Source organism: Limanda limanda, chromosome 20 (genome assembly GCF_963576545.1).
Source record: "Limanda limanda chromosome 20, fLimLim1.1, whole genome shotgun sequence".
Taxonomy (NCBI): Eukaryota; Metazoa; Chordata; class Actinopteri; order Pleuronectiformes; family Pleuronectidae; genus Limanda; species Limanda limanda.
Window position 1 is genome coordinate 13,397,739 of NC_083655.1, and position 16,674 is coordinate 13,414,412.

At 41.0% G+C, this 16,674-nt stretch overlaps 1 protein-coding gene across 1 annotated transcript in view; it reads right to left on the minus strand.

Annotated features, from left to right (window-relative positions):
• ctnnd2a (catenin (cadherin-associated protein), delta 2a) overlaps positions 1 to 16,674 on the minus strand; it is a 195,540-nt gene that overhangs the window by 66,108 nt on the left and 112,758 nt on the right. The window contains exon 12 of the mRNA XM_061094229.1: positions 7,638 to 7,770. Within this exon, the coding sequence (XP_060950212.1) occupies positions 7,638 to 7,770 (133 nt within the window). The remainder of the gene's footprint in view (positions 1 to 7,637; positions 7,771 to 16,674) is intronic.

Consider the following 16,674-nt stretch of genomic DNA (forward strand, 5'->3'; position numbering starts at 1 on the left):
AATACAGCGGAGAGAAGCCCCCCTGGCTGATATGACTCCCGAAAATTCAATATGACTGTCAAAGGTGTCACCAACTCAGCAGACAAAAAGGTTATTTCTGTCTTCTTGTCTGCAGCGACATTCTACCCTCTCTTTATAATGATGTTTCCACTTTGGTCTTGTTTTGAACCTGTGTGCATGCCGACACAAAGCAGGCACAGGAGAATTAATCGAAGGAACAAAGTGATTGCTGAGGTTTCGCTCTAACCTCTAATCTATTTTAGTTTAAACGTTATGAAAATAACTCTAAATCACGCAACCTCAGTATTTTATATATGTTGATACATTTGCACACAAATACAAAAAAGACAAGCGAATAAATGATTGTCTTGGACATTGAGTGTATTTAGATTTTATGAAAAACACAGTGAAGGGATCACAATGAGGGAACTCTGGTGATTCAGATTCTGCCTTACCCCTTTAGCATGCGACAAACTGCTTTCCCCTCACGATGCTGCACATATTGCTTTTTAAACCCTCCCAGGTTGCTTCTCCACTGCAGGGATCTTCATCAGCCCCAGGGAGCCCAAGAGCTTAAAGCAGCCTGTGTTTAGTCCAGTCAACAGGGGTGTAGTACTAATCACCAGAAACAAGCTGCTGTGATCACCAGGACACTAGTGGGAATGTGGATAGAGCAACGCGTGTGATTGTGTGTGTGTGTGTGTGTGTGTGTGTGTGTGTGTGTGTGTGTGTGTGTGTGTGTGTGTGTGTGTGTGTGTGTGTGTGTGTGCGTGTGTGTGTGCGTGTTACAGAGAAAACCTGTCTTTCATGCTTCCATTTGTATTTACTCTCTGGAGTGCTGCAACAGGCAGAGTCACTCAGGCAGATAACTTGAAAAAAGGTTTTCACAGTTAACTGCATAATCAAGTTTCCTCAAAGCCTCTTATTTATCTGTAGGTTCTCCTCCACACACGGGACATTAAGGCCTTCTCCGTACTACTGTGTATATATTTTCCCTTTGTTTAAAAAAGAAAATCTCAATCCACATGACCTTCCTTTTACTAAATACAAACGTAAAAACATGCGTGCAAACAAAGAGAAACTGCTATATATAGCTTCTACTGTTGCTGTTGTTTCTGGCACATGGTCATGTGTGAAGTAAGCTGTGATGCCATCGAGGAAATTAAACTTTGACAAAGTGATGTAATGAAGGTGTCTGAAGACACAGTTAGTTTATCAAGCAAAATCACTTTGCTTATCTATTCAATTAAAAACGATTATGGAATGCAATGAGTGGCAAATCAACCACTGGCCACACAATTTGCTCAACCTGATTTGCTGTCCCTCTCATGCCCTCCAGACCTCATGTGTGCTCCTCAGCTCCTTCCCATTCCCCTCACCGATCCCTCTTTATGCTCATGTCACAGTTAATCTGTTATTCTATAAAAGCCACGGTGCTTTTACCTTGTATTGCCTCTGAGCTACCTACCAGGCTTGCCAATACCTCTGCGCCTATCCCTCTATTCCATGTAAAGAAGATTAGAGGCGCAGATTGATTTGTCTTTGTCTCCCGCTGTTCCGCCACGGTCACGGCGATTGGTAACCCATAGCGACAGCATTGCCGTGGTAACAGTTAGCAGCGGTGACAGCTGGGATTGTGGGAATTGGAGGGGCTGTCGGTGTGAAGGCTGGCGGCGGGATGCCCGGGTGACACGTTCCTTGGAAGGTACCATGTGAAGCCTAACAAGTGCTTATAAAAGTCACCACATATGGAATGTCGACAGTGATCAGCAAGACACTGAAGACCGTTAATTGCTTGAATGTGAGTGAGGAGAACGAGCTAAGCTGTGTTCCACCTTTCAGCTTTTAAAACCTTTTGCATTTAACCTATCAATCGGATTAGTGCTCACAGCTCTTAACAGAATTTTACGTTTGGCAAAATGCGTTTACTGCCAACGTTTCCCTTTGGTGTGTTCTTTAATTGGCCACACATGACATCAACCTATGGCTTTGTGAGGCAGCACCACAGCTAATTTCACAGCATTATCAACTGTAACATTAACAGCCGGTGAGAAACCACCATGACAAATACACCAGGGGCTTTAATCTGTTGTTTGAAGAGTGAGAGCAACAGAGAAAAACACAAACCACTACTGTTCACAGCAGGGGACCATGAAAGTACTTAATGTGTGAGTGTACAAGTGTATATGTTGTTGAGTGTGTGGTCCCCAGGAGTTCGATCCCAACAAATGTCTACCGATGGACCCATTTTGAGTAATTTAGCTGTTCAACACCAGTTTATGAGGAGTGATGGGAAATGTTCCGTAAAGGCAGATTTACAAAATACGCACACACTTTGATCTTTGTCTTTTGAGGCCACTGTGACCTTTGACCACCCAAATCTAATGAATTAATCCATGAGCATAAATAAATATTTTGCGAATTTTGGAAGGATTCTCTCGAGGGATGCTTAGGAGAATGAAATTACACGGCAAAAAAGTGTTTTGTGAGCTAACACTGACCTAAACCTTTGACCTCAAAATTCTAATCAGGTTATCCTTGAGTTCAACTAAATGTTTGTACCAAATCTGAAGAAATTCCTTGAGATGTTGTAGTCACAAGGATGGGAACACATAATGCCTCAGGCCAATGGCGATTGCAGTATTCCAAATATCACTGATTAGCTACATAGCATATGCACTTACCTAACTGACACTGGGATTTGACTAATGCAGCATGTCACACATTGAGCAGAGTGGAAAGTTGTGCATATGGTCTGCACAGTGTAAAAACCATAGACCATACAATGTTAGTGCAGGATTTGCTATAATGTTCTGTATCTTCATCTTTCATGCCAATGTACGTTGAACAGATTTTCCAAGATTGCAGGTTGCACAGTTCACTCTCTCACGATTTAAAACCACAGTTTTCATTCTATTGACTTAAACTCATTGGCTGTCTGGAGAACAGTGAGATAATACTTTAATTATGACCACAACAGAATATGATCAAGCCTCCAGTACCCACACGATCTTTGTATTCACTCTGTGCTGTATAATTAAGCACATCTGTGGTGAGACAAAAAGAAAAAAAGAAAAGCATTCGAAAGGAGTGAAATGAATTGGTACCAAAATGAAGTGAAAGCGGCTTTTAGTAATAAATGAAGTGAGGAACAAAAGGAGATGACTGACACAGAGTCAGAGAGCTTGTTCCTTTCCTCTCCTCTCGGGACATTTCCCTTTAAATGGTCTTTTGGATAAATGGATATCGACAAGCCAGCTACCCCGAAATGCATCACTGATGTGACCGAGCTGGAGTCTGACATTGATGTTGGTGCGGTTTTGTGTTTGTACGACAGACAGGACTGCACGAGTCAGTCAAGAAGCCTGAAGCCGTTGCTGCACAAAGAGCTGTTCGCCTGTTCAAAGTTCTGTGAAACAACTTCGTACACAACCAAGAACTGGAGAATCAATTGTCAATATGGTTGTTGTGAACATGCAATTACTGTGAGTCCCTGCATGGCTCATCTGTTATTTCAAAGTTTTATTAACTTTTGGCTGGATATTGACAGGCAACTTGACCGGTGATGATATAACAGGGATGAGTTGATGGACCTCTTGCATCAGGAGCAACTCTTACCTCACCTGTGCAGGACAGCTCTACCTCACTGTTCTGCTGTACCTCACAGGCATGTGTGTCTACACTGTTGATGCTGAGGCGCTGCTGGTGTCAGCAATATATTTCTACTCTCAGTTTGCTTTGGGTGATGACCATCAGGGGTAAGAGTCATCCATTGTTTACAAGTTGGTTGGAAAATGAAGAGTTGTAACCAGTAAGCAGCAACCCCACTTATGTTAACCGTTGTTTTGAGAAATGATCGCCCTTCACCCAATATCATATTAACTTAGTGAAATAACCTTTGCTTACATAAGATTTCTGCGACAACGACATAATAGCCTCCACATGAGGCCTCCACTTTCACCTGTAATAACATCACATTTTTAAAACAGTTTAAAAAAAGTTATATGATTGGACATATTTTTCACAAAATTAGCAGCATGATGTTTGCAAGAGAGAGGCCTGGGAGGAAATCAAATAATGCTTTCAAATAATTGTTTCAGTCCGCCCATGGCAGAAGGCAATCTTCTCTCTTTTCGCCCGGTATCTTCGTCTCATCTGTCTCTATTCCTATCTCTCCCCCTCTCTTTGCACCTGCTTAATATCGCTTTAGTGTCTATTGGAAGTCATGTTGTGGCTGTGTTTGGCTGCACAGTATGTCTCCTCTCTGCCTGCTTTGTTTGTCGGTCCGGCTGAATATAAGCAAAGAGCTTAGACAATATCTCACAGTAAAATATTTGCCATCTACATTCAAAACAAATATTAAGATGGTCTTCACCTCATATAAAAGCTATTTTACATCATTGATTGAAAACATTTCATTCCAATTTAAGAACTGAGGGCTGGTTTTATATATTTTCTTTTTCTTTTCTAGAAGTTGACATGAGCTTTTTACTTGGAAATTATGATTTATGAAATCAATGTACAACTTTAAGAATTGATTTATTTATCATTTTCTCTGAGTATACCTATCTCTGGTATCATGGTAAATCATAACGGATTTCTCTAGTAGTATTCACTTACATGAGCCAACCTGCAACAACTTCAAATATCATAATTTGATTCACTTGATTATTATTATTTTGTGAGAGTAGCTGTTGGATTTTTAAATCGCATCTCTGAATCACAGACGTTGGTTAATAAAGAATGACTAAAACCTTTAAAAGCTAATTATGTTCTCAGTGGGAATCTACATGAACAAAGGTGTTTTCTGAACAATTATAGAAAAAGCTGTGTAACTACAAAGAGAAGAAGCCATGGTGCTGCAGGAAAACAGATGTCAAGAAAACTTTTTAAGCGTAGAAGATTTCCTGGTCCTTTACAAAAATATCATCTCTACTGTCCACTGCCTTGTTTAGGTCTAAGAAATCGAAAATGTTAAAAGATTTCACATGAACATGACTTTGAATACAATCGGACTAAATGTATTTTCTCCATCTGGTTGCTGGGCTCAGCCTTAGGGTGAATTTAGACTTCCAGGGGAGCTCTGAGTAGAGCCGAGGCTCCTGGGTGCCTTCCGTTGGGGGTTTAAGGGGCAAGCCCAACCAGGACACCTCCTGGTGCACACAGAGCTAATATAAAGCACAACATATCCCAGCTACATACAAATCTCTGAGAACGCCGCGGGATCCCTCAGGAAGAGCTGGAAAGTGTGGCTATAGGGATTGGTCCACTACCTCTGCGACCTGAGCCCAGATAAGTGGAAGACGAGGGATGGAGGATGTACATTGTGGGGTCGTATATTTACAGGTGTGTTCCTTTCTTATGATGTCCAGTCAATTTGAATAGGTTTGATTCATATGAATTAAAAAAAAGGTTTCAAAGTCCATCTACTTTGTTGTTAATATTGTAGTACGTTTACCACCTTACTATGCTTTGAAGCATTTGTAACAGAACTGAAGTACCCGTCACAACATCCACTAAGAAACCTAATACAAATTATTCACTGAAAAAGCAGGACTTTTACTACATTTATCCAACAGTTTGAGGGAAAACAAACCAAATCCACTGCCAGACATATTTAAATTTGCTTTGATTGATATTTATGAATTTATGAAAGGGAAAATATGCAGAAGCATTGTTCTCATTCGCAAGTGAATATTTTCCATTCACCTGTCTCTGAAGACAAATAGTAAACTATTAAGATAATCACTACTATCACTGAAATCAATCAAATTTAAACCGCAACATTATACCAGTTAGCAGGTGAGTGCTTTGTTCGAAGGAGAAAAACTGAATTAGTCCCAATATGACTTTCACAATATTTTACTTCATTTTAAATAAAGACACAAAACTAATATGCTGTATCTGGCTTAGTGATCGCCTGCCTTGTTTATTTTTCATCAAAAACTATTTAAGAGAACCGGTTGAGGGCACATTTCTGTGTGTCTCATTGCATCATAACGCAGAATTTTGCCTTTGCCTGCACATGTGGCAGTGCGTGCATGTAGATTTATGCAATGCAGAAGCCTGGTCTTATTTGATGTGACGTGAAGCGTCAAGTTTTGGCTGGCTGATATCTCTTCCCAATCTAATTTGTGTAAATAGTGTTTATGGGGCCCTGAGCAAGACAATCAAACAGACTGATGAACGAAGGCCAAAGCATCTACTGTCAATACACAGTCGCCATTTTCTCTATTGTTGGATACGTCCATTCATGCAGTAATTACACCCGTTACAAAAGACAAGAACACTGAGGTTTCTTTCAGAGCTGCGTGGATGAGGGGGTGGGAGGGATATGAAGTATGTTGTTTTTGTATGGAAGAGGGATTGCGTTTGTGTATGTGTGTGTTTGTGTGGGTGCTTAAGTGGGTCATTGTGAGAGAGAATTAGCTATGTCTTCATGAGTAATTGGTTGCATTGGAAGACAGTTAATACAATTGTTGTTGTGATTTGGCATTTTACGATTGTATATGCACTTGCGTACACATTATGCTGGTGTGTGTACTTACTGTGTACTTGTATTTATTTCTGAATGTGAACACTTTAACACTATAGCAGCTTTCAACTGATTTAATACAATTTGCAATATCCTCACCTGCATGTGCAAGTTATCAATTCAGGGAAAATATAAGGGGAGGGGGGTGTAAATTTGAGAAAAAATAAAAATTGTACATGTACAAATGTTTCACAGCCAGAGATTAAATCAGACAGTGAATCCCGCAGAGAGGAAGTAGAACAATACAATAAATATGATCAAATCAATAGCAAAGATTTAAACCTAATTCAAACATTTACAAAAGCAAAGAGAAAATTCTCAAAAACTGATTTGAAAGACGTCAAAGACTATGCAGAGAGTTCCACATTGTGGGAGCTCCAGTAGAGAAACCCTGGTTCCCCTTTGTGACAAACTGTGGTGTGGGCGTAAACAGCAACAAAAGACTGTGTATATCTGGGGGTTCGGGAAAGACTGCATCTACATATGCCACTGACATTAGCATTGTGTGAAGGGTTGATGAGTCAAAAATTGCTTTTGAGAGACAATCTCATGACTTTAGGACTAATTTAACTAAATATCAAAGATTATAGATGTAGAACACTGCAAGCTTCGTCATGCAGGGGCTATATCTAGTGTTTCCCATTAGTGTGTCAGCCAGCCATAGTCTAATTTGTCCAACCACGGATTAATCATTTTTCTTTTGTAAAACATAAAAAATGTCTAACTTTGTTGCACTGTTTCATTGTGCAGCACTTTGTGCCCTGCTGTCCCAACTCTCTCTCCCAAACACGTTGCCCCGTCTGTCATAATCAAACTGGACATCGGCAGTGCCCAGAGAAATCCCACAGTGTCAGTGGACTGTCAAAACATCCATAAAGTTGTTTTTTTTACAGTCCTCTGTTGGCAGATAGATCTCGTCATGTCACATGTAGTTTGCACAAATGGGCGTGCAGTTCTCAGCAGGCAGACAGACCTTGACTTAACACCTGCCCTCTCTCTGTACCTGCCACTCGGTTGTGCATGGTTGTACTGTGTGGGTGTGCACTGCACATCCACAACAATGTCCCCAAACACACACACGCACACACGCATACACACAAACCTCAGCTTTGATCTTGTTGTCTCCGAAGCAGAGGTGCTGTAGGTAGGCTGCTGCATTGGACTGCACCGATGGGAACTGGTGCTGTAACATCTGGATCACCTCTGGCAGCTCCGGATCTCTCCATCCGAATTCTCTGCAGAGAGACAGACAAAGACACTTATTCCTCCACAACTTCACACTGAAAACATGGAAGATGGCCTGAAAGTAGTCGACAAAATGAGAGTCTCTCTTCCCAACATACCCTGAAGTACAGATATGCATTCACTTCCATGGCAACACAGTACAGACATAGAAAGACGGACTGACAGCATGAGTGAATGAGAGAATTAAATGTCAAAAACCACTTTGTTCTGTTTTCAACCAAGGAGATGTATTTTAATGGCAAATAGCTCTACAAGCTAAGCAACAAAGTGGGACAGAAATCATGCAAATCACTCACTGAAAGCCAATTTTTAACAAAACAAAGTCATCGTTACCGATCACAGGCAAATAGGAAATCCGAGCCAGTGAAGATGAGGCCAGCAGGTTACGCAGATGTCAACCTTGGACAATTTTATAAGTTATGGGGACACATTTGGCTCAAATAGCATTTGAAAATGACTAAAGAGCAGTGTGGTTTTCCTTGAAGAACAACACAGTTATTCTGCAAACTCTTTATAGGCAGATAGAGTGAGTTTCTAAAAACAGTAAGTCTGTGTTTCTGAGAATGACAACATGCCCGGCAAAGACAAAAGTCTCACTTACAAAAGCTCAGAGGAGATCAAAAGAAACATAGATCAAACTCTATTTTTTTCTCAATAGTTTGAGTGGCATTTGATTTTATTTGAAATGCAAAGTGCCATGCAAAAATAAAGTGGCTGGAAAATTTGAGGATCCCAGAGAATACCATGTTGAAGGGCATTTCTGAGTTATCTTGATGTAGTGCAAAACGAAGGCTGAGCGTTATTTTAACGCAGCTGTGAATAAATACAAGCACAGAAATAGTTCAGAGTAAGCTTAGTAAATGGGGCTTAAAGTTTGAGGAAGTGCACAACACAACATTATGACTACACGTTGTCAGCAGTTTGAGTGGTGTGAGTTATGTCCTATTCCTTCCACTCGAGGGGGTTCACACTCATATGAGCACATTGGACAAAGTGAAATAAATGTTTGGTCCCTTGGTAATACCTGGGAACTGGTTTCCTTTATTGTATTATCCCCCACTGATAATTGCTCTCCAACATCCTCCAAATCATGTTCGAGAAAGTGTGGGTGATTGTGTGTACGTGAGTGTGTCTGTCTCCAAAGTCTACTGCAGTTTTCTCCAATAACCACGCTATGTATAAACAGTTTAACTGATACTTTATTTCTCTTGCTTTCTCTCAGTGCTTTTGGAAAACTCTGTACTCTGTGTGATCTGAACAAAATGTGTATCTGTCATCGATTGTGGTATTTGAAGATTGATTTTGTTTTCTCTGCCATCATGCCCGCCGCTGCGTCCCTAAGTGCAGGTTGTTTTCATTCCAATCAAGCCATTGTGAAAAATGGCGATTCACTTTGCCTCCTACCTCAACCGCAGCAAACATGAAAATATGCTAAGTATGGGACAATCGACCTATATGTTTGTGTGAAATAACACCCTGACACCGTGCTCTCATCGCTGTCAGATCCAGCAAATGCCATATACAAAACAACTGTAAAAAAGCAGTGAATTCCCGGGGAGTAAACATGGCTCTTAAAGATAAAGCAAGCTCCACTGTGGACCACTTTTTACCTGCCAAATGATAAGTGTTCATTCAACCAGAAAGCAGGACTGAAGTAGGGGGGCATAGGAGCGATAGAGGGAGGGAGGAAGAGGGAGGAATTCCCAAGGCATTCAGCGGATTTAAGAGGAGAGACCCTCAAACGAAGCTCCTAAAGTCACACAGCAAGATACCATCAGGGCAGTTGTTTGTTTTCAAAGTGCGTGCGTGTGTGGCAAGATTAAGATAGGATCATGATGTGTGATGTGTGTGGACACAGTTGCCTCGGTGCCTGCTAGCCTGTGTGTGAGTTTGTGTCAGTGTGTCTGTCAGTGTGAACCCCAGGGGCCTGAGACCCGATTGAAATCTTATTAAAAAGTGGGGCTCGGCAAAATCTGTGTCTGTCTGTGGCTCACCTATATCTCGAGATCATTCAACTTATTTGCATCACTATTGGCGTGTATATTGTAAAGGGCCCAAAGACATGTAGTGTTGACCCGTACTATATACATACTATATTAAATAACTTTTGGGTGACGAGCATTCTATAGCAGCAGTGTCAGGGACTCGTCCACATAAGTGACGTTTGCAAACGCGATAACAACTGATTCTCTTTGCTTTCTGAGTTCGGCTTCACCAAACGTTTAATGAACAGGTGAACAGCTCTTTTACAGTTTCAGAAAGCAGCAACCAAAATTGCAGGCACGTTTGCAATGGGCGCTGCACGAGTAATGTGAAAAAAACACAAGATGCTACTGCGAGCAAACAGGAAACTGCATCTGTGGCCACACGGTAACACAACATAAGCTGAGTGTTCTCCTGCAGTGAACGTCGCTCCTCGGGAGGTGAAAAGAGCTAAGATTAGACTCTCAGAAAGCAGAGAATGAAAGCAAATTAGTATTGCTAACCATAGCAGCCATGGCAACAAACCAGCAAATGTTCAAAGGGCAAAAGTAGAAGTTGCCTTTATTATGCCAGAAGTAACAACTCTGTTTTTAAAGGAGTCATGTGTCATATTCACAGTGCTATTATATTGCATGGCCTTTCTCGGTTCTGTATGACTCTGGTTTGAATTGTGCACACACTTTTGGACCTGGGAAGACATTTACTTCAGTGTATTTAGGTATCTGATAATGTGTTGATGTGCATTCTTGTGTATGTGTGTATTTCAGTGCAAGTGAACGTTTGTGCGTGTGTGCCATCCATCCCCTGCAGCCTCACAGCTCTGCCAGTGTCGTTAATAGTTAGCAGAGTGATCTGCTGATAAGATAAGCATCACGGCTCGCCATAAATTAAAACCCCCGGGTAGAGAGAGAGGGAGAAACAGAGCAGGGGAGAGAAAGAGAGCGACGCAGAGAGAGAATGACAATGAGGAAGGAGGGCTGAGGCAATAACCAGAGCATTCCAAGGATACTGTGGATACACCGGGCAAGAGAAAGCCGGTAGATGTAGAAATAAAAAAGAGGGTTTCAGACGGAGCAAAACAATCCACGGATGAGATGCCAGTCATGTCAACACAGGTACTAATGAGAGCTACAGCCCTGGCAGATGCACTGCCAGGCGACAAGTCAACAATGTGAAACAGTGGGATGCAAACAGAGAGGAATACATCCCATAAAAGAGAGACTGATCAAAGAGGCGGTGTCCAAAAAAGAAAAAACTGTCGGGTTCACGCTAAATACCCACACAGCTTTTTGACCAGGGGGAGTGTGCAATCTCAGGGTTATCTGCGATCTTAGGGTTATTATCCATCTTGGGCTAATTAAACCTGTTCCTTCTGTCTCGCAAGACAAAGGGGTATGTGCCAAGGATAGGTCTGTGGAGGAGTTGCAGCACCTGCTGTGATGGAGCATCCACAATTCTCCAGCGCCAGTTTCCGTTACAGTTTCTGCAGGTTCAGTCCGGCTGCCTCTGTGGATGCTGATTCTGTCGTCTGCACTCCCTCCTGTCCTCTCTCATAAACACTTTGTATTTTGTATTGTTCACTTATTCTTCCCTATTTTGGTTAAGGCACTGTACAGAAATAAGCAATATGACTCATAAACAGAGTGAATGTAAAGAATCTCAAATAACTCCAGATTCAGTCAGATATCCTGGAAGCAAGTGTAATTTCAAAACTTTGTACATTAAAGTTAATGTGTGTTTCTGTTTATGGAGTCCAAGACACTGACTTATAATGTTAATCAAACATTAAGTTTAAGAAAAAGTATTAAAAAAATCGTTTGAATTTATTGCAATATTAGTGATATGATGATGGCTGTTGATTTATGTATAACTGATTTGATCGTTTCTTCTTCGTCCTCCTTTTTAATAATTGGAATGTGCATAGGTGTGTTGATTTCTGTTGTTTTTTGGATTATACAGAGCTTAACCAAACTTCTATAATGATATTAACTTATGATTTACACGTTTAATAGCGGTTATTGTGAAATGACAACAGCGTTTTGTCAAAGATGTGATGGAATGAGAGCTCAACAGGCTGCACCTACTGCTACAGTGGGAGCGGATTGGAGACAGTTAATTGCAGTTCTGTTGTTGTGTTTCGTGATATAAGATTGTTGACATTTGAAGAGATATCTGAGTCTCACTTTCAGAATAGTTGCACTCACTACTAGTTAGACTTTCTTTTTTAATGCTGAGGAGACACTAGATATGGCAGTCTGACATACTGAGAATAAAGGCAGGTGGCGAGGGAGATGGTGGAGGATGATATAGGAGTGATATAAATGGGACAGAGGAAAAGAATGCTGTGTGATGGTAGGGCTTTGATGCAGACGCACGCACACACACACAGAAGGGAGGCAAAATGTGATAGAAGAGTACAACACAAGAAAATACAAGGATTATCAAAGGATTCCTTTCATTTCATAAGACTTCTCTTCATCTCCTTCTCTTTTCATCTCCAGGTCCCATGAGACATCTGAACTTCTATCTGAAATCCCAACATGACCATTGATACACAGTACACACGTGGAGACATCTACGCACACACACACGTGTAGAGAAAGCAAAGCTGTGACCGATCTGAAAAAAACCTCTAGCCCGCGTGATGCTCTGGTTTTAACAATCTAGATTTCCGCACAGATTGGTTCGATTGTTGCTGTGAATAATTCCTCTGCCTGGTCGAGGGAGGTTGAAGGTGGGGGGGAGAGATACGCGCGACAGCGATACATACTGCATTGCTCATTGTCATGGTCCCTGTAGCCTTGAACTCAAATGGCTAAACTGCAGTGGCAAAGAATGAATGGGTGAATTATGTAACAGAGGATGTGATAAATAACAGCAAAGCTAATAAAAAAAAATGGCTTAAGAGGCTTATGAAGAGTCAAGCTAAAGGAACAGAGGCTGAGGGGCCTTGAGCATTGTCATGAAGAACTTACACCTGTCACCAAACATAAAATACAACACAGTAATATTATAGAACCAAACACATATATGTGATCGGCAATATGAACAGTTGTATGGCATCAACAACTCGGTAGCAAGGGACCAACCTTGCTGATATTTTTGCCTATACCTTTATCTCACAGTGAAGATTTACACAGGTTTAGGTTTGGGGTTTGTTACTCTTCCATGAAAACAACGACTCGAGAATATAGGAATCTGGACTTGGACGGTCTCGTAGCTCCACACAGGAAGCCTGTCCCACTGCCCTTAATGTGATTGGACAAGGCCTGTCATGTCTGTTCACTGATCAGGGGGTCCGGAATGGACAGACTGGCAGTGTGCATACAGAAGCAGATGCTAATTAGGACGTGGACATCAATCTTCATCAGCGTGTTGGGACGAAGGGGACGGACAGAGAGATAGAAGGGGGCGTTGTGAATTGATGACAATGATGACAAAGCTCTGGTATATGGCTGCCGATTGTAAAGGACAGGGCGGATTAGTGTTGCCATGTCACTACTGGCTATTTCATAACTGTAGCAGTCCATACTGACTTAAGTCTTTATTCCTAACAATGTGCATCCTCTCCCTTATATTCATTTACTAACATATTGTGATTTTTTCCATTGCTGATATTTTAATATTTTGGCAGGATGGATGTCTATAAAATAAAGGGATGGCACAAAATACACATGTAAACACATTCTTGAGTTCATAGTTTGAGGTCCCATGTGTATGCATGCATGTGTGCGAATGTCCCTCTATGCAACCTGAGTGCATTAATCAAACTAAAGTCAATACAAACAAGAGACTTCGGCAATTCCTCCAATAAACCGCAGCCAAAATCAGATGCAGGTGGAGATGCACTAACATTGACTTTAAATGCAGTGTAAGGTCTTTCTAATTAAAAGTGGAAGTTAATTAAGATGCGATCCAGGAAAACAGCTAAGACTATTCATTTGCCCTATACTGACAAACGCTTGTAAGAAAGTTCTCTCTTTGGCACACAGCAATCTTCAGATTACTAGAGACACATACAATTTCACCAGAATCTTTCTCCTCTCGAGGATGCAAAATAAAAATGCAGTTTCAATTCAAACTGTCTGATATGTGTGATCATTTATTCCCCATTTTATACAGTACCAGGTGAGACTATTTATATAAACTGAAACTGTGTCAGCAGAGCATTCATTAAACCACCACATGATGAATTCCACATCTGGTCTCAAATACAAACTAATTAGCATGGTTAATAACATTATGGTGGAGACATAATGTTAGCCAGATTATATTTAATGAGAAAGTCTCTGTATAAAGCTGCAGGGATCAGCCTGGGCAAAAGGAAAATTACTTTGTCAAATTCTGTCCAATCTCATATCAAGGGAATTTGGTCAATGTTTGAAAACCATAAATACATTATTTTTCATTTGAAAAATACCAATACTGCTGGGAAAATACATTTTGACGTAAATATTTTATGTTTTTATATGTTCAATATAAAACGTTTCTGCTGCATTTTTTCTTTCAAAAGATAGTAATTGATGTATAACCACAATTTATTTGACTGTAAAGTGTCAACAGAAAAACATGCACTCACAACTGTAGGAGTGGTTGCATGTTCTACCACACCGGATTTTCTGTGGTGCACTGGTCCCTAACACCTTAAGCAATTTTGCATGCTTTGCACATGCTCTTCCCTCCTGCGAAAATTTCCTCCGTGTAGAGCTCTGTCACGGCTGAAAGAACTTAACACAAATCCCAGTCACAATAAAGGGGATCAATGGAAGGTGGGGGAAGTGAGAGGGCGATGCTTCCCAGGCCGCAGACAAATGGAGAGATAGAGTTGGGAGGATGAAGCTGGGATGAAACCCATCCAGATAAAGACGTGAAGAAAACTACATTGAATCAGCTGCACCTGATCTTCAGTCATCATCCTCCCCCTTATACAAACTGCTCTCCACTTGCGGATGAGCAAAGGAAATGACTGGTAATCACAGATCACCTCTGTCTATGCAAATAGAAAAGTGAGCAGGAATATTAATATCACAGAGAGGAATTCCACAAACCCTTAACAGAAAGATGAATAGCAGAGAGAAGGTCATGACTAAGAGCAACAGAGATATAGATCACTCCTTCACTATAACCCCATTTTCCACTGGTCAAAAACCAGCCACAAACATCTGGCTTTCATCTGCAATAGGAATGAATACAAGTGTCATTCACTCTCGGTCATTGACGCGAAAATAACGACAGATGGTTGTGCACTTATTATTATTTAAATCTTGGAGACAAGGTGCGACATAAATTTGCATATTGTGAACAGAAATAAAGCTAATTCAGTTTCAATTTATGAAAAACAATGACTCTAAAATGTCTGTTGCAGATAAATTAGGTAGGATGAGCGCAGATCTCTCTAACCACACTCTGCACCATGTAAACAAGAAAAAAGTGACGGTTTATCGAAAGCCCAATTCCTTATATAACTGGCAAAACAGTGAGGTGAGAGAGCTTTTCAGTGTCTGGCACATTTGTGACATCGAACACGACTCACCAAGGGGGAAAACAGATCTGCAAGGTGAACTCCCCCACTGGCAGGAGAGGAGTGCATCAACAGTTTTATGAAGGGTTTACCTGCCTTTTAAAAACCTGCATATACCTGCTTATTTAGGTGTAAACAAGATATATGAGAGGCCACATGTGAGTTTCTCTCTCTTCATTTCCTCCTTTCGTTAGAGTATCCCCCCTCCTCTGTATTTCTTCCTCTCCCTTGTCGCTTTCTCTCTCACTCTTTTTTTGGCTGAGTTTTTCCATCAAGAGCCCAGGCAACAACCACACAGGCTAAGAAAAAAATCAATAGTCTTCTCTGTGGTGTCCTCCAGCTGGGAATAGGAGGCTCAGGAGGTTGAATGAAAAGCGAACAAAGGACTGAGTGAGAGAAATGAGAGGTGTTGAATGAGACTGACAAATACTGAATGGGACAGAGGGACAGGTGGTGGTGGGAAAAAAGAGCCGGTGATATTTGATGTCATGCGACCTTGAAGGGAGCTTGATCTATTATAAGTTATTATAAATATTAAGTGGGGACCAACATCAATCACGTGTACTGTAATACACAAAATATGTTTGTCCATTTCATTTATAAGGTTAAAATACTTGTCGTTTTCATAGTAAAGTGCATGTCTTCAACTATTTTAAGATTTAAGAGTACGACTCCAAAGGAAAGGAGAAGGGAATGTGGAGCTTTTAAGGTTTAATGGGTAACTGTGTTTTCCACTGTATCACTCTCCATTGAACTGCTCTACTGCCCAACACTTAATCAATTTATTGCTGTTCATGAGCGTTGATCTTTTCCACTCTTTGCCCTTTTGATAATTTGCTTTAGATAAGTGTGTCTAGTCGGAGATTAAAATGTAGGAAATGTCATCTAACATTCTCTATGTGTAGGTATGTGTGTGTGTGTGTGTGTGGCTTGCATGGGTGGGGCAAGCGAAGGGGGGCATTAGTGTGCAGGTCCATGCAGCGATTTTTGCCAGGGTAAGGAAAACACAAAACACCGCCCCTAGTCCTTGTAATTAGCTGAACACACAAAATTGGAGGCCTAATTTAATATGGCATTAAGCTGACAGACAGGTGTTCATTTATATACACACACAAACAGCGGAGGGGGTGCAGATACACAGCGTATTTAACACATACACACATTGCAGCGGACCAAAGATATGCACGCTCACACCTGGTGGCAAACATTCAATAAAGCTCTCACATACTGTATATACCCAGGCATGTGCAAACCCTTGCATATGGTTTGTTCATTACAAACACACAAAGATACACTTTCAGATCAACAAAGCAGGAGAAATTCAAACATGCACACACAGCTATTATGCAACATTTGCTGATTCGTAATTTTCAGCCCAATGGCATTATGG